A 21479-nucleotide genomic window follows, 5' to 3' on the forward strand; every position below is an offset into this window, starting at 1 on the left:
GCACTCATTCCTAGGCATCTTGCTTTATTTTCTCCCTGCTCCAAACCACATGAAACTCAAAACTCTTCGTTCTCTGGGCTTTCAAGTGAGACTTGAGAGAGTCAGGGAGAGACTCCAGACCATACTGATAGGGGATAATTTGATACAGGCATAGGCCAGCTGAAACCAAAGTAATTTTTTATGAAGACTACAATAGAAAGATTCAAAGTCTAAACTGAAATTGAGTCTCTTCCAAAACCTGCTATTGTCCATGAGTAGAAGGTTAAAAAAACATATTGTTTCAGAAGGTGGTACAGATTTCATCACTGAGGTCTGTTGCTCAAAATTCTTGAAGGTCATCCTTTCAACTAGTATTGCGTATTTCAGTTGATTAAATAAGACAAAAAGATTAATCATCTCCTAAATTTCTTTCTTTTTTTTTTTTTTTTCTTGATAGTTTATTATTGTATTTTAAAAGGCAGAATCCTGGTTTAACGTAACCTAGATTCTCATCCAATAATATATGTATAGATTAGATGGTGGAAATGCTCCCTGTCCACAGAATAATAGATTACTAGTTTAAATTACTTGTCTTTAAAAGATCCTGATTTGGCTTTGCTGAGCATAAAATACTAGATTTACTGTTTATTTTTAGTGGATTGCTGCCAGTTCTTTTTTCCCTGAATGTCTTTAGATTGTTTAAAACATTAAGAAATGTTCACATCAAACGTGTATCTACTTACAAGTGTGTGTTGGTTTCTCAGCAGAGATGTAAAATCTTGTTGTTGGGACATGAACTTTGCTGTTATGGAATTTTTCTCTCTTTACTGGCTTTATAGCTTTTTTTCTTTTCTTTAAGCCCTCAAGTGTGGCAAATTATTTTGTGCTAATGTTGCTTATTAAATCTTAATAAAGTGAGAAAAAGGAATCCAATGAGAAAGCTTTAGGTGTCTCTTCAGGTTAAGGTAGGTTGTTTCATTCTGTTTAATTGGCAGTAATGTTTGAAACCCCTGACCTCATCCTTGCAAAAATCTTTTTATTTATACTTTCTGAAAAAATGGTGGTAGGCCTGATTTTGATCAGCTCCAGGGGTACAAATGAGAAAGTAACTGTGTCAATGAGATTACTTTGGACTTGCATCATTGTAACTTGAACCAAATTTGGCCCTTAAGACTATCATCAACACAAAATACAAGCTAGTACAGACTCTGTAGTTGCAAGTATATTTTCATAAACAAAAGATTAAGAAGTCAGGCATATATGACAGATTTTTGGGACCAGGTCAGTGTATTGTGTCTGGTGGCGTTGGAGCACTTGCAATGTTTATTTGCCTTTTGATGAAAGGGATATTCAATATTATTTCTGCAAATCCCCTGCATAAAGCAGTGCTCTCCTGTGCTGAATTGAATGCTCAGCATGAAATGCTGAGTTTATTGCAGGAATCTCAGGTGAGCCATACAGGGCCTTTTCTTTACTCTTAGGAGCACTATCTCTACAGGGAATGGATAACTGACCCTGAGAAACTACAGTAACATACAGTGCCTGAGAAGTGGACTCTTGAGTGTTCTTCAGCTGTCACAGGTCAAAAATTGTTATTTAGTGCTAAAGAACAAAACAGCTCTTGACTGGAGGACACACAAATGTAATAACAAAGATCTGGACTGATCCTTTGACTGTAAGGTGGTTGCTTAGAAGCTGCATCACTTGCCTTTTCACCATAAAATGCTTTCTCTAACACCAGGAACTGTATTGACCTGACCTCTACTGCCTCTACAATTAGTTTTTCTTTCCTTATAATGAATTAGTACATTGGTTATTTTATTATGAAAGAGTCCTTATTAATGGACAGTTCCCCAGCTTGCTGGGTTGGAGATGAGGGAACATGGTTTGAAGTGATACTGTAACAAAAATATTTGCAGAAGAGAAGAAATCTGAGATTGTAATGCCTGCAGAGCTGTAGACAGGAGTAAAGAATTAAAGGTTCTCACTTTGAATGCATTTATTCTCTAATACAACACAAAACAAGCCAAAGTATAAACACGCTATCTCCTAGCTGAGTTGTGACAGCTTATAACAAATGAACGTGCTGCAGATTGAAACATCACATTAACGTGCTACAAAATAAGGCATGAGTTTCATCAGCTTCATTCAATATATTTCTCTCTGTCTGAAGTACTGAACTATCCATTTTGCTTGAAAATACGTTTGGAAGTGGGAGAAGTTGAAATGTGTACTTTTTATAGATATATTAATAAAATACTTTTTTTTTCTTTTTCTCTTCATCCCAAAAATAGTAAGTGGAAGATAGACTGGATTCTGGCTTTAGAATTGGAAAGATCTAGGAAATATAAGCGTAGGAAGTCAGCCGGCTATTTGAATGTAACATTTGGAAACTTTATGTATAGATGAAAAAGAAAGGGGGGGTGACAAAATCACATCAATAATATTTATGGAATTTTTGGTCCATTTCTGGATTAAGGGTACTTTATGAACTGCTAGATCTTCGGTCAGTGAAGCAACCCCTGATTTTAGGTCCCTCTGCTGCCATCTTTCTATATATGAAATTCCCATTATTTACAGGAAAAGACTATGGGATCAGCTTACTGAGGAACATGCTTTATGAATTATGTTTCCTGACCTATCATTCTGTTAATAATGAAATATGGTGATAACTTAAATGCTTCTATTGCTCGACAACAGCTTATTTTGATGAGGAACATAGATGAGGGGTTTTCTGCCTGTGTTGCATACGTATCTGTCTCAGAACTGTGGATTTTTACATTTTGCACTGTCTCTTATTTTTTTCATGCTTGTCTAACTTTTTTTTTTCCTCTGTCCTGTGTGAATACTTCTAGATGTTCGACTGGATCAGCCACAACAAAGAATTGTTCCTGCAGAGTCACACAGAGATCGGCGTGAGCTACCAACATGCCCTTGACCTACAGACACAGCACAATCACTTTGCCATGAATTCCATGGTGAGTTGAGGGCATCCTGTGAACAGTGGGTCTGTGTATGTGAGTGAGAAAAGGGCCGGGTTGTGAGGCCGCCTCCAGTTCAGAGAGCACTATGGTCCTGTGAGAGGTGAAGTAAGGAAGGTCAGGCTGGGCTGTGGCAGCAGCCCTCTTCCCAGAAAGCAGTGTTGCTTTGTCCATCCACCCAGATGCTGATATATGATTATTTCCTAGACTTAAGAGCAGCGCGGTCCTGTGGAATTTGTTTACATTTTGGAAAGCAAATACAGTATTTTTTAAGTTTTTGACATTTCTTTGACTGGGAATTAATGGGAACTGTAGGTGGTACTTTAATAATTTATGCTTCTCCCCCCATGCCCTGCTAAGGTACTTTTCAAAACCTTGAAAAAGAGACACTAATCAAGCTGTCAGTTGTGGCAACAGTGGGATTTTGGCTTTTTCAGTAGTTAATCGGTCAGTCCTTTTGAATGCAACTCAATTTACCTTAGGTTTAAAAAAACAAACAGAAAAACCATCATTATACATTTATAAGTGCTTTGCTCTCTTTCTTATTCTTTCCAGGCATAAGGTATTTGTTCTGGAAACTGCTCTGCTTTCGGCACAGAAATGAGGACAGAATGTATTGATGTTTTGATTGTTGCACTGGGTTAGAAAAATGCGTGCATAGCCCTTGCTGCAATTGCAGAATGCAGAGATGATCCCTCTCTGAATGCTCTCTGTCAACTATACAAAAGCTTGCCCTGAGTAAACCAACTCCTACAGGTGTACATCTTCATGCTGTGCATGGTCAGACTACATTTGCACTCAGGCTGAGACCTCAAAGGTGGTGGTTAATGTTTAAGTTCATGGTGTAAATCACTAGAGAGCCACGCCCTACTATGCCACCAGAGGGCAAGGTACTTGAGAGCAGCTGTCTGAAATGTGAAAAAAGAGGTCCCGACTACCTGAGGTTGTTGAAGATCACACACTGCTTTCATAAGATTACAGGTGTTAACCCTGGTATTCTGGCCAAATTCCAGATCAGGTAATTAGCTTCTCTGACCTAAATTCCACCCACTATTTCTACCTACCTAGCTGTTCCTCACTAAAGCACTGTGCTTCATTAGGGCATTGCATAACAGTGGAAGATGAAAAATGTTTATAATGTCTATTAATGTATTTATTGTGATTATAGATGAAAGGAGCACTGAAAAACAGGGTTTAGGCACCTGATTGCTAAGCTTGCCATCATAATGACATCTAGCAAAATACAGGATAGCAAGGCCTCCATATAACACTGCTGCTTGCAGAATCCTAACAAATAAATGTGTCCTGGAAATTAGTTTATTAAAAGTAATTTGGCTTATGAAAGATGCAAAGTCGGTCATAATTCTTCAGAAAACACCATTAGAAGAGTCAAGCTGGAGGACGTCCCTTTATCCTTTTTGTGGTACTGTCTGGTATTGTTTTCTTAAAATAACTGGGAGCTAAACTTGGAAAGAGGTAATTGTTAATAGAAAACTAATGAGTGACAAGGAGGGTCCACCTAATGGAAGAAAAATTATTTTCCTCCATTCTTCTTCCATCTGTCCCCAAGTGAACTTTTGGGAATGAGGGATGCAAGGAAGTGAGACATTTGCAAAGATCTTGGGGGAACTTTGAGGGGCAGGGACCTCTCAGTGGCTGCGCTGTGGCTTGCAGCTGTGCCATCTTACCATCTCAGTGCTGCCAAACTCCTGTCTAATAGAGCTGCCCAGGAGAGAGACCTTTTCAGCTGAGGGGAAAGAGTGTGACAGATGATGCACCTCCCATTTTGTGCTGTCTCCAGTATAACCCACACAGGTGTATAGTCATTTGGAAGCCCATACAGTCAGCATGAATCAATCTACAAAGAAGATTGTCTCCTCTGTCCCTTTAGCAAGAGTATCTATGTTGAAAGGCATTAATACCAGGCACCCTTAACTTTCCACCTATCAGTATGGTGAGAGACGACACTTAATTCTGCTTTAATTAATTGGACTGAAATATGACTCTGTGGCAGAACCCCACAGTGTAATAAATATGCCAGACAATGTATACGTTCTCTGATAATCCTCCTTATAGGAATATAACTCAAAGAGAACAGTACACATGTATGTCATTTTTCATTGCTACTTTTCTTTTAGCTTTAGTTGCATTTTAGATCCAGAATCCCTTCTGATGATGGAGGTATCTTCCTTCTGGTTTTGGATCAACATCAATTCATACAGCAAAAAGGCACAGTTCGTTCAACTTAGATTTCTATTTTAAAAAATTCTTGCGATATACTCTCTCAGCAGGAACTTTTTAAAAAAATTCTTCAACAGATTTCAGTTGTCGAACAGATGTTACATAAGGAGTTGTGGTATTGGTATTGACAGTATGGCAAAATCAGGATAAAAACTACAGAAATATTTCAGGATACAGATGCAACTCAGGACTACACTTTTCATTTTCTTGTCTTTTTTTTTTTTTTTTTTTTTTTAATCTAAATGAAGCCTCCATGGTATTTATCAGAAATATCAGAGTTTTACTCAGGGCTTGAAATTGCTCATTATCAATTAAGTTTCTCAAGACTTTCCATATTGCTGAAAGGCCTGTATCTGGGTTATGTGTCTGCACAATGGCCTTTCTAGAGGGGGTTCCAATGCCAGGGTTGCACAGACTGGCAAATGAGGTGAGTTTTACAGCCTGGTGAACTTGGCTTGTGGAACTGAACAGGGCTGCTGTCTTACAGAGGCCTGGGCATCCTGGTTTTGGAATAGCAGATGTGGGGATATATCAAGCTGAAAGGACATTTGGAAATCAGTGGGAAAAGGGTAATAATCTTAAGCTGCAGGCTACTTGAACTAACCTGGAGGTACTGTTCTTAAGTCAGTATAGTGCTGCTGTCAGCAGTGTTGCTTTTTTTTTTTTTTTTTTTTTTTTTTTTTTTTTTTTTTTTTTAGATGGAGCAGATTCTTTGCTAGAAAAATGTGGAGTGACTACTGGTGCTCCTAAAAGTCAGTATTGTGAATATGAGGCTGTTGGTATGCAGGAAACATCAGCTTGCTGCATAAGGGTGTTGGGCTGCATACTAGTCACTCCATTGGTGATAAAGCACGCAGGAAGAGCAAGAGGAGATTGAAACTAAAATGACCCTTTCCTGGCCACAGCCCAGCTCCTGTGGTAGACGATAGTTTTGTCTCTTGGCACGCACAAGAACTCTATGCAAGCCTATGTGAAGACACTCTGTAGTAAGGATGAAACCCCTGCATTTTTTCAAGGCAAGAGCCAGTGATGGTCAGCAAGGGGCTCAAGACAGATCAATTTACTTGAATGAAGTAAAACCAGAGAAAGTTGGGTGATGACTCTGAGCATAATGGTAGAACATTACATACCCCAAGCTTACACAGCAATCTGAGCCATACTTTGGTTCTCAGAGAGGTGACGCTAGAAAAATGGATCAGGTCTGGTTCGTGTGTAACAACACTTTAGTGAAGGAGAGTCTTACTGATAACAGAGAAACTAGCAGGAAAGAACCACTGTAGCTAACTGTACCTGTAGATATACAAGGTGTCTATGTTTTGCCAGGTTTTCTCATGTACAGTCTGATTATGTGGGGTTTGTTTTTTTTATCCAATATAGTTTTCTCTAAGAAAACTACAGTCAGTGATGTTAGAAGTACATAATCATGCAATTGCTACCACACGACTGCCCTCATTCAACTGTCTTATTTTTATGGCAACATCTTAAGTTCAGTTCTTCGTGCTACGATCTGATTTCTGTTGGAGACTGTTGGAAAATGACTAGTGCGTATTATTTGATAATATATATATTGCAGTAATAGTGGGAGGTTTAGGTCATTGTTCAAGGTGCTATACACTTTCAAAGGAAGAAATGGTCTTTGCCTTGCAGTCTGTTGCCAAAGGCTCTGCTCCTACAATATTTATATACATAAATTACTTTTGCACATCGGGAATCTTCTTGCATTGTTACCCACTGATAAATATTTGTGAAGTTAAGGATTAGGATTAAGTAACATAATGCAAAAGGTATTAGAGAGAAAACTACAGCTCTGGTGAATTCACTATTAGGTATGTACTGATTTGTGTTTATAATCCAGTATTCCTCAATGTCTTTATGTAATACCCTTGGCTGCAAAAAGAAAATGACAGGAATCCTTTCCTGTTTCTTTACCAGAGAATGGGGAGGTTATTGCCCTCGGATCTGTTTGCAGTCCCAGGTGAATATTGTGACCTACCCAAGACTTAAAACTTAAAATTGTGGTGAGTTTTAATAAATTAAAACATTAATATAATTCATATCAGATTAATATCTGATGAGCCTTCAAGCTCTCTCATGCTAATTACAAAACTCAAACTAGCTACCATGCTTTGGACTCAAGACATGGAGATTGGTTCGAGAAGAATGACTTTACACAGTTAAATGGTGGTGCTTTTTTTTTAATATATAAATCTTTTGGTTTCTGAGTCTCAAGGGTGAACTAGATCACACTGTAAACTTCTTCTGTAGGAATTTGTTTTATAATTGTGATTTTGCAAGAAAATTGCTTTATAATTTAGCTAGATCTTTTTTTTTTTTTATGCAATATGTTAGTCCCAGCAACTGTTGGATTGAGAATAGTTTGGGGTTGTTTATGGCTTTGGGGGTTTGTTTTGTTTTGTCAATACATTAAAACCAGTACTGAGAGAAGATATGGAGGAGGACAATGTAGCTGAGGATGGCTGTATATTTTGCAGGGAAAAACCCTACAAACTTCAGTGGAAGTTGGATCAGATCTTGGATCTCTAAGGTGTTTTGGTTGGGGGTTTTTGGTGGTTTTTTTTGTTGTTGGTTTGTGTTTTTTTTCTTTACGCTGTGCCTAGTGTCCTTTAAGCTTGGCATAACTAATAATAGTTAAAATATTCTCTTCAATTCTGCTAGAAAATATGCTCTCCAAATATTTATTGGGTCATGCCTTTTGTCACATGCTCTTCCTATACATCTCTATAGGCATGCTGTGACCAAAGCTCCTTCTTGGAAAAACAATTTGATGCTCTGGTTTTTTTTAAAATAATAATTCTTCCTTTTAAATGAACAATGTGGAATGTGGAGAAGTCATGTATTTTAAGTAATAAAATGTAGTGCATGGTTTGGGGTGTTGGGTTTTTTTTTGAATAAGGACCATAGATATATTTTTTTTCTGTGATTCAAGGCCATGCTTGTTTCCACTTCAGTTTTAAAATAAATTGTTAGTCTTTATCACAGCTGTATAATGTTTATACTGAAGCCATAATACTTTTCACAAAGATGAATATTTAGCTCCAACATTTTGTGAGTAATCTAGTAAATTCACTAGGGAATAAAAGCAGTGTTTCAATATGACAGAAAGCATACTGGTTGTAGCTCTGCACTTGGATACATGGTATATGTGATATTTGTTCTGACTGAAGTTATTCGTATTTCCTTTCCCAGGACATTTTTGTGCCTGGATCTGTTAACCTCCTTAAAGAATGAGTTATCACTTTCTCTGGGACATGCATAAAAATGGCAGAGTTCAATGCTGGCACTGCTGCCTATCGTGCTGTCAGGAAGTTAGCTGGCTGACGCTAGATGGAGATGCATGTTGTCCTAAGAAATTTGCAATACATTTCAAACATGTTACAATTATCATGTAAAGGCTAATGATGTCTGTTGAAAATTCCCAAGGTTTATCTTAAATGAATGGTATTTTTCTATATGTAGGCTGAGCTAAAATGCCATCCAATATTATTCTGCAACAGACTACATATAATTGGCCTTGTTATAGAAACTTAAAGGTCTTAAAGATATCTCATGAGTTTATTTTGTCACTGAAACATTCTGCTTTGGATTTATGTGTTAGGTTCATTTCACAGATGGTTTCTAAACTCAAAGTAACAGGGTGTAAGCTGGGGTCTTGGGGGGGGGGTGTTGGTTATTTTTGTTTTGTTTTGTTCTTTATTTTAAAGAACAACTCTTTAACAATCAAATTTCACCTTCAATTAATCTGCAAAACCCTTCTCTTGCAGCCCACCTTCACTGCTTGCCATCACAATATCTCAACTAGTTCTCTAGGAAATGAGATGAACACAGCCAAGTTCCTTGCAGATTTAATGCTCCTCACTGCTGTTTTCTTTTGTGAGTGTAAGGTAGTCTTTTTATATGTGTATTAGAAGAAAGTATTGTTCCAGCTAGGGTTGGAGAGTTTAATTAAGAGGGAAGGTCTCCCAGCATGCCCACTGGATGATCAGGGCTGAATTAGTGTATTTCCCTGTGGGAGACCATTCCACAATTGAAACTCCACTGCTGTCAGTGCTTATTGCTGAGACTGAGGGTTGTTATCCTACCAAGTGTTAGAGACCTTAGCAGTGATTGCTTACACTGGAAAGAACAGCTATGTTATAGACATTGATGACCAGAATCAAGGCCTTGTTTATGTGACAGAAATGGACTAAGAATTGGTGGACAAAGAGGGGTATGTGCACTTGCAAGGCACGGCACAAGGTTTTCCTAAACTTTAAAAGAAACTCTTACATATCATGATGCTGATGTACATGTGGGGAAATTTTTCTTTTGTTTGCCAGTCGAGTGATTTTTAGGAGTAAAAAATCCCCTTTTTTGACTAAAGTTTCAAAGTTGAAATACAGTCAATGAAAAATTAACTCTAACATGGGGAGTGCTTTTGAAAAGTCTGCAAATACATGTAAAATAAAGGTTTTTCAATGATAAAGGATACTATTAGCCAAAACTTGGGTGTATCCTAGCATCACTACAACAGAATGTCAAACGAAGTGCTTTTACCCTTACTTCTAGACATTAGGATATTGTTTTCTCATTGTTTGACGTATTGTAGTCCTATATAGCCATAAAACAGTGATGCCTTGCAGTCCTCTTTGGGGGCACCTCTCAGTTTTGAAAAAAGAAAGATGAGGCCTTAGGTCATATTTAAAGTGAGACTCTCCATGAACTTGCTAGTAGTGGATTTTCCAGCTTAAAGGAAAAATAAAGTCACAGACATGAGTTGCTCTATTTATTTCCTATTAGGATAAAAATATCTATATAATCGTGACATAGAAAAATCTCAATTCATTCAGATTTTTAGATCTGAACAAACCAGAGGGAAAGGCAGGTTTCACTTTGTGAAGTGTCAACAGTTGGATTTTGGCAGCAGAGGTTTTTGTTCCATTTTGCTCAGAACATTACACATTGGCTGATAAAGATGAAAAATGTGGCTTACAATTTTTTTCTACTTCAAGGTGGAAAAGAAATATCTTGCATCTTGTGGATTGCGGTCAATTAAATGTTTTTCTTATGAAACTAAATTTTGGAGTGCCTTAAAGTCATTTTGCCTTTTACCTCAATCCATAACAGAGATCCCATTTTCCCCAGTTTTTCCCAGAGATCACATATTTCCCAATCATAGTGACACTGGGTAAAGGTCCTGAGATTGTAAAATGTATTACATCTGGTAGGACGTGCTATCCTGAGTTCCAGATCTTTAGCCAAGTCTTTGCTTTGTCTTGTTTTTCTGTGAGATCTTGGGCAAGTCTTACGTGTCCAAGCCCCACTCCAATGTCTCTGCTTCACTGAGGTGGGACGGATAAAGCAGAGGTAAAGTGTGTATGTATCTGGAAGTAGGAGGTATCCCCATTGCACTACCTGTTGGAGCTACACAGAAGAGCATATCACACGTGATATTGCACTTGAATCCATTTATTGCTCAGAAAGCAACGGGGGAAGCTCTGGAGTCTCTGTTTCCTGAACCAGTTCCACTTGGTGCACTAAGAATGGAGGTGTGAGCAGGTGACTCCCAAGCTGCTCCTTGTTTTCTGCTGGAAAAGCTATGGAATTAGTGGATTGGCTACAGGACAGGTTGGTACCCTTCCCTGGAAAATTCTCATCTAGGAAAGTGACATTTCATCCATGAAAATCCTCATCTCTGTATAAAAATATAACAAACAGGCATAACAATATATAAATCTCCCTAACTTAAAAATCAGACTCTAAGAATCTCTGCTGTATTTCAACTGATCTTACCTTTAACCTTCCACTAGTTAATACATCTATATACTGTAGCTATAGGGAACCAAGCAATTCACAGTTGCTTTCTGCCGTGCTCATTGCATTGCAATGGCTGAGATAATTCTGCAGAGAAAAAAAAAAATAAAAGCAAGATATTTTTTTACATGAAATCAAAACTTATGCAGCAACTTTTCCTTCAAACACAGCAAAGTTCCATGTCTTCATTTGGCGCAACTCATCCAAGCTTTAGCAACTGTAGTGATGCTACACTGCTTTCCACCAGAAGAGCTGACCTGAAACATTGCAAAATGATCTTGCCTGAGGCTCAGTCATGAAGACTTTCTGGGAGAAAGGCTTACATATTTAGTCTAAATTCCAGTTTCTAACCTAGAGGGACACAAATAAGTGCTTGACTGTGGCTCAGGGTGAAAATTCCAAATCATAGTGTCTTTTTTAGTATACTTTAAACTGCAGAACAATTTTGATCTTTATCTTTAATTGTACTGAAAAAATATTTTTATTTCTTTAAAATTAATTTGACAATTTTAAGCCAAATCCAATTTTTAAGAAAAGGCTATGTGATAAGGGGAAAAAACAACCGAAACTGGAGGCTGGGTATTGCATTAGATCTGTGTTATTTATGTGACAGCTGTCACAGTCATGGTTCTACCAGGGAGAGCAGAGTGGCTGTAAGGGGTATGGCCCCATCCTTCCTTTCTTTAGCACCTACAGGTACGATGAGTGTACTTCAAAGTTATCCCACACACTTTGCAGACATACTTTGCCCTGCTTTGCCACTTAGTTTGGACCTGTGCCTGCCTTGGCAGTGCTCTGTTGTGTTTTGTGTTTGGTTTGGCAGATACCTTTCCGCATTGTACTTCTGCTCACTATGATGAGATCCTGCTCCAACAAACACTTCCACCTCTGATTTATTGTTTACCCATGAGTAATACTGTTGAAATAATCAGGGCTGTGTCTGTCCTTGTGCATAAGGGTCTTGCAGATTCTACTCTCTGAAAATCCTAACGCTCTTTTGAAATACTTCAGTGAGACAAGAAAGCAGTGAGTCAACATTAGCAAAACGTTTCAAATTCTGGGCTGCTCCTTTCCTCTGGCAAGGAGGAAAGAGAAAGGAGAAGTGTTTACATCAAATGACATTCCAGAAATCTGCAAGACAGCTGTCACTTGTCTTTGATGGTGCATCTTTGTAAGACATTGTCATGATGGCTATTTATTTTCAGGTTTATGTTCCTATGCAGAACAGGAGTGTTGTAATGCAATTACGTTGCTGTCCACAGTTCAGTTTGAGAAAGTACTATCCTTCCACTACTTCAAGGCTGAATAAAAACCATCATGGAAAATTGTTATGGAAGAACAGAAAATACTACCCTCTTAGCAGGCTGTTTGAATCCTTCTAAATTCACTGTAGTTAAATGATATCTCTGCTGGAGAACAGCTTAAAATAACCTGCAGAAAAGATAACATTTTAACCAAAGAATATCATTTAATAGACATTTCTATGGAAACTCTTATATTTCTGTAGAATATCCGTATGAACTCTTTTTAAATTCTATAAGAGTTTTCCATTTGTTGACACTGCATGTCTATAAAAGATTCTCAGAGAGTTCTCAAAGGACTGAAAGCAAACATTTCAGTTACGAATATGTGGATTTAGCATCCAGAAATATGAAGTAATGCAACAGAAATATCAAGAATAAGATAGAAGCAATGAGTAGACCCTAAACAGGTGACTAAATAGCTGAAGTATGGCAAATAAGTTTTACATAAATACATGCAAGGGGAGAGGGGGAGATAATAGTGTTAGATAATGGCATAGATGTGCATAAAGATTCCTGAGGGATATATTTTTAGAGTGGAAGGTAGTATGCCTGCTATTCATGCATATTTAAGCGGGTGGTTGATTACTCTCACTGAACTGCTCAGCTTTACTCCAACTGATGGTGTTTGGAATGTGTAATGAAGGCAGAGGGTGGTCACAGTTCTTCCTTCTCTTTATTTATGTGTGCTTTTTAATTTTCAGAATGCCTATGTCAACATCAATCGGATCATGTCTGTTGCGTCAAGGCTTTCCGAGGCAGGCCATTATGCTTCCCAGCAAATTAAACAAATATCCAGCCAGCTGGATCAAGAGTGGAAGAGTTTTGCTGCGGCTCTGGATGAGCGCAGCACCATTTTAGCGATGTCTGCTGTCTTCCACCAGAAAGCTGAACAGGTGAGCTGCTTTTGTGACTGACAAAACGATCCATTGCTACTTTGATAATGACGATGCTGCAATTATTACCTGATGGCTTTTGGCTTGTACGCCCTGAGGTTTTCCTAGTGGATCAGTGTCTCAAAAACAAATAGTAACATCTTCCCTGAAAAACTGGCACGCGTTCCCTGAGTGGGTAAGAAAATACGTTTATGCCTTAGTGATGAGAAAGAATCTGATCATAAGTGAAGCGCACTGGTGCGGTAACATGCTGCCTTATTTCTATTGCCTAATATTTCATCAGTGCTGTGGATAAATGCAGGATTATTATGGTCAGGAAAACAGTATGTGTCTGCACTCCTATGTATATGCGGTACGCGCTGTGTGCACAGGAATATTCACACATATGACATAGACCCATACCAGCAGACAATTTCTAGGAGCCAAAGCACGTTAGTGTTAATGAAACTTACAGAATTTGTTCCACTACCTACTCTTGCAGTGCTCTCCGTAGTCCCAAACTTTGTTAGACCTCACTAAGTAGAGAATTCAGAGACGGCTAAGAACATCCAAGAGAATTTTCTATGTCCCTGAACTCTTGTTTGTGTATTTAATAACTACCAGAATTGTTCCATAATTTCATGGCTACAAAAGCTTTAATATATGTCAGTGAATAAACCTTCTGCTTTTTTTACACCTAAACCAGGTCCACTTAATCGTGATGGTTCAACTTTGATCATATGTTGATTACATTCATTTTCCAGTGACAAACACTGCTTTGGGGCTCTCTTCAGTATTGTTGTGTGCTTGTTTTTCCAAGTAGTTAATATCAAAGCTACTAAGTGGGTGTGCTTGATGTTTATAAAATGACCTATACTTCAAGTGCCTGAAGAAATTATAACTGATAAGCCAGAAACTGTGCCTTGTAAACCAGAATATATGTATGGAAAAGTTTAGCTCAAGGAGTAAAGATTTTCTTTACTGTTTGTTTCTGACTGTAGAATTATAATAGATTTTTCTTTATTATGTGTTTCCTATTGACAACAGGCCATAGCATAGAGCAATTACTCACCCTACTGGGCACATACTCATGTAAGTACACTCAGTGGCTCTGATGGGACTGATACACTAAGAAGATGCCCAGTATAAGTACTTTCATCTCTGTACAATGGGCACTGTAGTGTTTAGGTGTAGTCCTCATGTTAGTAATTGTCAGTCATCATATGTTCACAAATAAAAACTAAAATAAAAATTATATCTAGCCTACAGTGACAATGAGAATGTTTAAGGTTTATTAATTAATTACTTCTTTATCATTTGTTTTACTTTGGTGTTTGGGTTTCAGGATTTTTTGTTGTTGTTGTTTTTTTAACAAGTGATTCCCTATTTTTCTGAAGTGCAAGTCTTTTTTGCAGTTTATGGGGAGTTGCTGAGGTATTGTATAGGATGAAAAGCAATAAAAAAGAAAGCTGTATTGAACTGTCTGTCAAGCTAGAGGTGAATTTTTTCTTTTGTCTTCATACCTTCTGAACACTGTCAAAGTGGGTATTTTACCTCAGCCTTAACTTGAAAAAAAAAAAAATTGCATTAATATCACTTTCAGTTTGGGGGTTTTTTTCTTTACAATTGTATGGACAGGTCTGAAAAATCCAGTCCTGCCTTGGCACCTTTTCATAAGGAACTGAAGTGTGTGCTGCCTGACAGAAGCCAGTCTCTTGTTACTAAGCAGACAGGAGAATTTGCTAATTGTGAACAGCAGTTGCTCCTCACTTGCAATAAGAGACAATTCAGTGGAAGATTACTGCTGATGTGAAGCCTATAAACTCAGACTGCTGCAAAAAAGAAATGTGGGAGTCAGAGTGTCCATTAGCCAGTATTAAAATTTTGGCCTTGCTTTAGTAACTCTGGTAGGATAATCTAATAACCTGAATGCTAATGATTAAGTCATTTGACCTCTATATAGTATAAAAAGTGAGGTGTTTGGGATTTGATCTATAACTCAGCCTGTTGTCTATCAAATGTTCATTCCAAATCTGACTGACTATAATTTGGCATCACCCAGGGTTTTTTTGGTTTTGTATCAGGGCTTCATTATTTAACAAAAAATAAGGCTTAATATAGATAAACCCACTATTTCCTCTGTCCCAGAGCAAATCTTTTTTTTTCTCCCTTTGTGCTGTCAGTAATCTTGTTGCAGATCCAACCATTTCTCCCACAGTGTAACCCTGCTTCCCTCATACCGATCTGATATGCAGATTGTCATTCCTTCTCCAATACGATAAGCTGCTACAGTCTCTTTGTTCATTCCTTCATATTGATTGAAGTTCTCTATGATGCCAACAGGAAGCAAGTCTACTAGGACCATCTTTAAGCCTTTAGGACACCCCAGCCTGCAGGGAAGTTGTTGGCCTGGGACAGAGATTTATGAAAAGCTCTATGATCTCTGTAATACGAAAGATGAGCAGGAAGCAATTTGTTTTTCAAGGTCTCTTCCTAAAGACCCCACACAGAAAGCTGCACAGAATACAATTTGTCTGGCTTGGAAGGATGAAAGGCTGAGTCAACCCTGCTGGGAATAGAACCTCATATCTGTCTTCACGTGCCTCAGAATCACATTGCTTTCCTGGCTCTTACAGCAGATACGTGTGGCATGTTGAATGGGACTCGGCTGAATGAGTTTCTGGATCAAAGCTTTTTTTTTTTTTTTTTTTTTTATTGCTTTGTTTCTTCCTTTTTTGTCTTTTGTGTGTGTGCATGCATGTGTCTTCCTTAAATTTTTAAACACAATTTGTACATACTAAACCATCATCAAGAAAAGAGCAAAGAAAAAAGGAAAAAAAGGAAAGTAAAGAAAAGAAAGGAAAGGAAGACAAGACAAATCTTGCCAACTTAGTCTCCAGCCAGGCTTCCTTTGGCACGTGTGTTTGATCAAAAGCCAGTAAACTAAACTCCAAACAACCACTATGTCCAGGTCAAGGTGCAGCTCAGGATATTCAGTGGAGGTGTTTCCAAAATGTCCCTTAATTCCACCTGCTACAAATCTCCTGATTGTTTGGGGTTTTTTTAATTTTCTCTTCCCCCCTACCCGCCCTCCCTTTCTCATGCTAGCATGGAGATATTCTAGTGCAAAAGAGAATCTGCTTCTGTATCTTTAGGTACGTCTGAGTTTATTCAAAGTTGCAAGAGAATGTAGGAGAACATGCCTTAGCTCACTGTGATTTCAACTGTGCTGATTTACACCAGATAGATTCTGGCCCATTAACTGCCAGATGGGGAAGCAGACATTCCAGGTGTCCTCCCTTTCTTGGGTGTAATCTCTGAAAGTGTGCTAAAGTATTCATAAGATGCTCACTCTACAGATCCTGTCAGAATGAACAAATTGTCTTCAGTCGAGGATCTCAACCAATTAATTCTGGGTCAGAGTCTACCCTCAGAAGTGAACAAGCAGAATTGCTATTTAAGGTAGTAGGTGTTAGGTGCCCACGCTAGACATTTGTCCTGATTCTCTGAAGAGTGACCCCTGACCATTTGTCTCATACTACATTACTCCCCAACCAGGAAGACTACTGTTCTCATCTCTCATCTCTGCCTGGATCTCTAAGCACATCCTGAACTCCCCTATCTGAGGAAAGGAAATTAAGGAGAGAGGAAAAGAAAAAAGGGAGGAAGAATTTGAGGAAACGGAGGAAAGGAAAAGCCAGTGGATACCTATAAGATGCAGGGATAAGACCAAGAAAACTTCTGCATTAGATAGGGAAATTCCAGAAACAACAACAGGAAATATACAATTAGCCTTGTACAAAAAATTCAGGGCATCAAGAGATATTATAGGTCACCGAGGAAAACAGTTTCATGGCTCCCTTCCCATCTTTCTCCAAACCTATTCTGGAGCATGAAAGTACACAAGTTTGCTTTTAATTTCTCCAGGGCCTAGGAGAACCACCCTGGTTATCCTGCAGCTTCCATGCAAAAGCCTAGCAAGCAGTAGGCAAGGACCGTGCAAAACAAATGTGGAGAAATATGGACTACAAAATGTCTGAGCTGTGTTTTGGAGCAACCATGTGATACAGCATACCAGTCCCTGAGGAAAGCTAGGAAGAAGTGGTATGAGTATATACATTATTACCTGACCTAATACAGAATTTGCAACTTAGGTGAATAGGTGAAGAGTCAGGAGTAAGTGTAGGTCATTACTTTAAAGTTACTTTTGGATTGGATCAGAGGCACAAAGGTCCCTTAGGGACTTTTTTAGGAGAAATTTTTCTTAATCTTTCCTGAAGTCTTAAAAAACATGTACAATTATTGGAGGCTGTCATTTCAAACCATATTTAAGCAACTTTTTTGTTCCCAGTAGGAGCTCTTCTAGTCTATGGGCTAACTAGAAATTTAAGCAATTAATTTCAATGGTATTGAGTATCCAGTGGACAGTAACAGCTCCTGTTCCAGCCTGACAGTTAGCAATTTACAATTTTAGATGCATCTTTTTTCAACTCAGTCAAATGGTAATTTTGTGATATAAATATGTTTCTAGCATGAAGGGTTACATTTAATAAAGTTTTTTGTGCCTGCCACAGTCTGTGAAAAATAATAAAAATTAACATAGCTGCTTTTTTCAAGATACCCAAATCAGTAGTCCTATGGTAAGAACTAACACTTTGCAAAAATCCTTAGAGAAAAAACATTTGCTCTCCCTGTGTGAATCTATACATGCAGCACAGACCACTATGCACTGTTTCAGGGTATCAAACACTGACAGTCTGCATTTCTTAAAACTTTTTAAAATAGATGATGTCAACTGCTCCTGCTAGTGGCAGAAGTGAAATTACCGATGTAATTGTTGGTGTGACATTGCTTGTATACAATAGATATACAAAAGAAAGATAGATGTGAGACAACAAGGTGGAAATGTGGTTATGTGCATAGGACCTTCTTGAGATTTCTCCCACCTACTGTGCAAATCATAGTCTGGGTATATGGTGGTATATGACTGTAAAAGCTTGTACTAAAATTGGTAGAATTCAGCAGTTTTGATTCGAGCTGTAACAGTGTGATTCCAGCAGCAGGAGCACTGGTCTGTAAGGTGTAAAGGGGTTTTGTTCACTGTTTCAACCAAGAGGTTCATGTAACAGCCCCAAAAGGGATTGATCTCAGCTCCGTGCTCTTAAAACTGCATAGGAAATGATGTGAATTCCACTACCTTGGCACAAAATATGATGACTTCAGCTTTATGCAAGGGTGTTTGGGGATTTCATCTGCAGAGATTCAACAGATCAGGAGTCAAACCAACACAGAGAACCTGCCATCCTTGCCTCCAGTCTTCTAGAAAGCACAGTTTTCACTGGTAGATTTGTACTTTGTAGACATGAACATTTAGGAATTCATCTTTGTCATGGAATCTTTGTGCACTGAAAAGAAGTGTTTACAATGCAAACACTTTATAGCCTTGATTACACAGCAGGATGGTGAATAGCTTTACACTGCTAATAAAAAAGGATGCTGATGCTAGAGCCGGAGTTGAATTGAAATTCTTTGCTTTGAATCTCGCAGCCCTTCATGCTGTGAGCAAGTGCTTCCCTAACAAGCCACAGGTGAACACTTCAGGAGTGGATAAAGCTGTAATTCTGAGGGTGGTTGTGTGGCATTATTCGTTCACCCTACAGGGCGCTACATCTGTTGTATAATTAGCTGTTCTTTTTTATAAATAGCCCCAAAGTATGGCAGGCTGGTTTAACAGAGAGATGGAGGAAGAGGAAATATTAATGAGAAGATATGAGGTGGTGTTAGGCAGTTAGTATGGACAAAATACGAACATGTGAGTTGTGTCATTGAAGTCAGGCCTGCTTAAAAGAAAAACAGGATGGGAACCTTAGAGACTAAATTCCTTTTTCTTTTACAGAACAGGCAGCACCCAGGAGAGCTTCCCCAATTTGTTCTGCCAAAGTGGATCAGCACTGATCTGGAGGCCTTTAAGAGTGGAAAAATATTTTTTTCCATTCCTCTGCTCCCTGAAGCCATTCAGTTTCTGGCTGTCTGTTAAGGCTTCCAACCAAGGTGCTAAACCATATCAACTGCAACAGCAATGATATTTTTCTCCCTTTTCGTGGATGTCTGCCCACCAGGAACTGGACTGAGACCAGCAGCTCATTTTGCATTGGCTGCTTAGCAGCTGTCAGATGGTAATGGTATCTGATCGCTGCTGACCTGGGCCAGAATCAAATGTGTGACCCAGGGGTTTAAAGCCTTGGTATCCTATTAGCAATCCCACTGAGTTGGCCCTTGGTTGGGAACTGCTTGAATACAGACTGTCTGCCTTTCACTGAAATGAATGTCAGTGTTGATTTTAATGGGAGTTTTCTATTGCTCAAATCAGTAGTGTTAAGGACAGGTAAGCAACTGAGGGAAGATTGACAGCTGAGACAATGCCAAATACAGCTGGAGCTGTAACTGTGTCCTTTTGTGCCTCACGATTATGTTTTTTTCTAACCATGTTGCAGCCTCCCTTTTTGGAATGCAATGTTGTGACCTCCCTGCATGGTATGCAAAGACTCTTAGAATGGGTGTTTTGTGAGCCTGGTTAAAGGAGCATTTGTTTTTAATCCAGAAGAAACAGAAAACATTCCTTTGGAGCTAGGTGTTCTTCAGGTACTGAGGAGGTGACAGGAATGTGCTCTTCCAGGGTGCTCAGAAGGACTCCTTTATAACTATTACGTTTTCCTCAGTCCTTGCTGCAGTCATACGTGGCACTCTGAAAACAAAGTTCTCTAATGTTGATGAGATTATGTTCTGTGTCACTGTTGCTCATTGTTCTTGGAATTGTTTCAGTTCCTTTCAGGTGTGGATGCCTGGTGCAAAATGTGCAGTGAGGGAGGCCTCCCCTCAGAAATGCAAGACCTGGAACTGGCCATCCATCATCATCAGACCCTGTATGAACAAGTAACACAGGCCTACACAGAGGTATGTGCTTCCCAGAGAAAAATGTGAGTATCTGGTAGGTGACAACAGGTATTTGCATTTTGGAGCTTAGCTTTTCTAAATGAGATAGGTTGTGCTTTCCATTTCTGCAACTTTTTCAAAGAAGTGAGATCTAATCCCAGGCTGTACGAGGTTACTCCCAGCAATCTGCTTGCAAGGGCACAAAAGGACAAATCTGAGGGACAAACCCCATACAGAAATGAAATCTAGAACTAGTGTTCACACCCCAAAGAAGAGCCGCTTCACTGCCTTTGCTGAAGAGGGTACCCCTTTAAGCCACCAGTAGCTTTACTCCTCTTGCTTTCCTTCTATGAATGAGTCCTGGCTCTAGCCAGGTGTGCTAATGGCAACAGAGAATGCCAAAGGCTTTTTCCTTCAATATACAAAGTCACAGAGATGTCAAGTCCTCATTACAATGAATGCTGCAAAAGACTGTGCTTTAGATAGAATCTAGAGTCATTTAGGTTGGAAAATACCCTTAAGATCTTCCTAGCACTACCAAGTCCACCACTAAACCATGTCCCTAAGAGCCACGTCAGATGTATTTGTACATACTGTTGTCAAATATCTCAGACCTAAATAGGGTATGTGGTTTTTTCCTTTAAAAGAGGGTGCCAAGGATGCTAAGACTAAAACATATTCTCTGGCATTTTGTAAAAAAAAAAAAACCCATAAAATTCTTCACTTGCTTTTTTCCCCCATCCAGGCTGCAGCATGAAATAAAAGCTACTGACAACCAGCCAACATTCAATGCATCTGCCTCTGCAGGCCAGGGTCTGTGTTTAGTCCACTTTATTTTGCAAAAAGGCTACAGGACCTCCCTGGCATCTGAGAAGACTCCTTTTAGGAATAAGGCTAGTCTAGATGTTCACCCCAGGCATGGGCCGACCTGCAAATTACCCTGGGAAGCCATGTACATTATCCGCTCTATTCTGTTATTCATGTCTCCAGGACTCAAGAATGTTGGAAAGTAATGCACAGATCACCTGAATGCTTGGGTTTAGTTGTAATTTTCATTTCCCTGTACTGTGCTGTGCTTGACTGTCTTTCTGGGTATCAAGGGATTTTGCTCCTTGAAGGGTTTTCCAGGCTGGACTGGAGGACTGTGCTAGTGCTTGCTTTACTTAGTTACCAAGTGAAGACTCCAGAACAGAACATAACAGCTCTCCTCCATGCTCAGGCCTTGCTCTGGTCATCATGCTGTTGGAAGAATCTATAGTATAACATAGAAGAAAAAAGGATTTGCTAATCTAGGCTTGGTGGTAGGCACTTGTACATACACAGTGAAGTTGTGCAGATACCTTAATGATGAATGTAAG

General features: G+C 38.9%; 1 protein-coding gene across 8 annotated transcripts in view; it reads left to right on the plus strand.

Annotated features, from left to right (window-relative positions):
- The window catches only part of KALRN (kalirin RhoGEF kinase), a 529910-nt gene that overhangs the window by 233691 nt on the left and 274740 nt on the right, over positions 1–21479 (plus strand). For all 8 annotated transcript variants that reach the window (XR_007507253.1, XM_049810170.1, XM_049810120.1 and 5 more), the window contains exons 6-8: positions 2835–2957; positions 13018–13209; positions 20011–20142. Coding sequence is in view for 7 of the 8 variants with exons in the window: in XM_049810170.1 (XP_049666127.1) it covers positions 2835–2957; positions 13018–13209; positions 20011–20142 (447 nt within the window). In the remaining variant the exon portion in view is untranslated. The remainder of the gene's footprint in view (positions 1–2834; positions 2958–13017; positions 13210–20010; positions 20143–21479) is intronic.

Source organism: Accipiter gentilis, chromosome 1, assembly GCF_929443795.1.
Source record: "Accipiter gentilis chromosome 1, bAccGen1.1, whole genome shotgun sequence".
In the NCBI taxonomy this organism is placed as follows: domain Eukaryota; kingdom Metazoa; phylum Chordata; class Aves; order Accipitriformes; family Accipitridae; genus Astur; species Astur gentilis.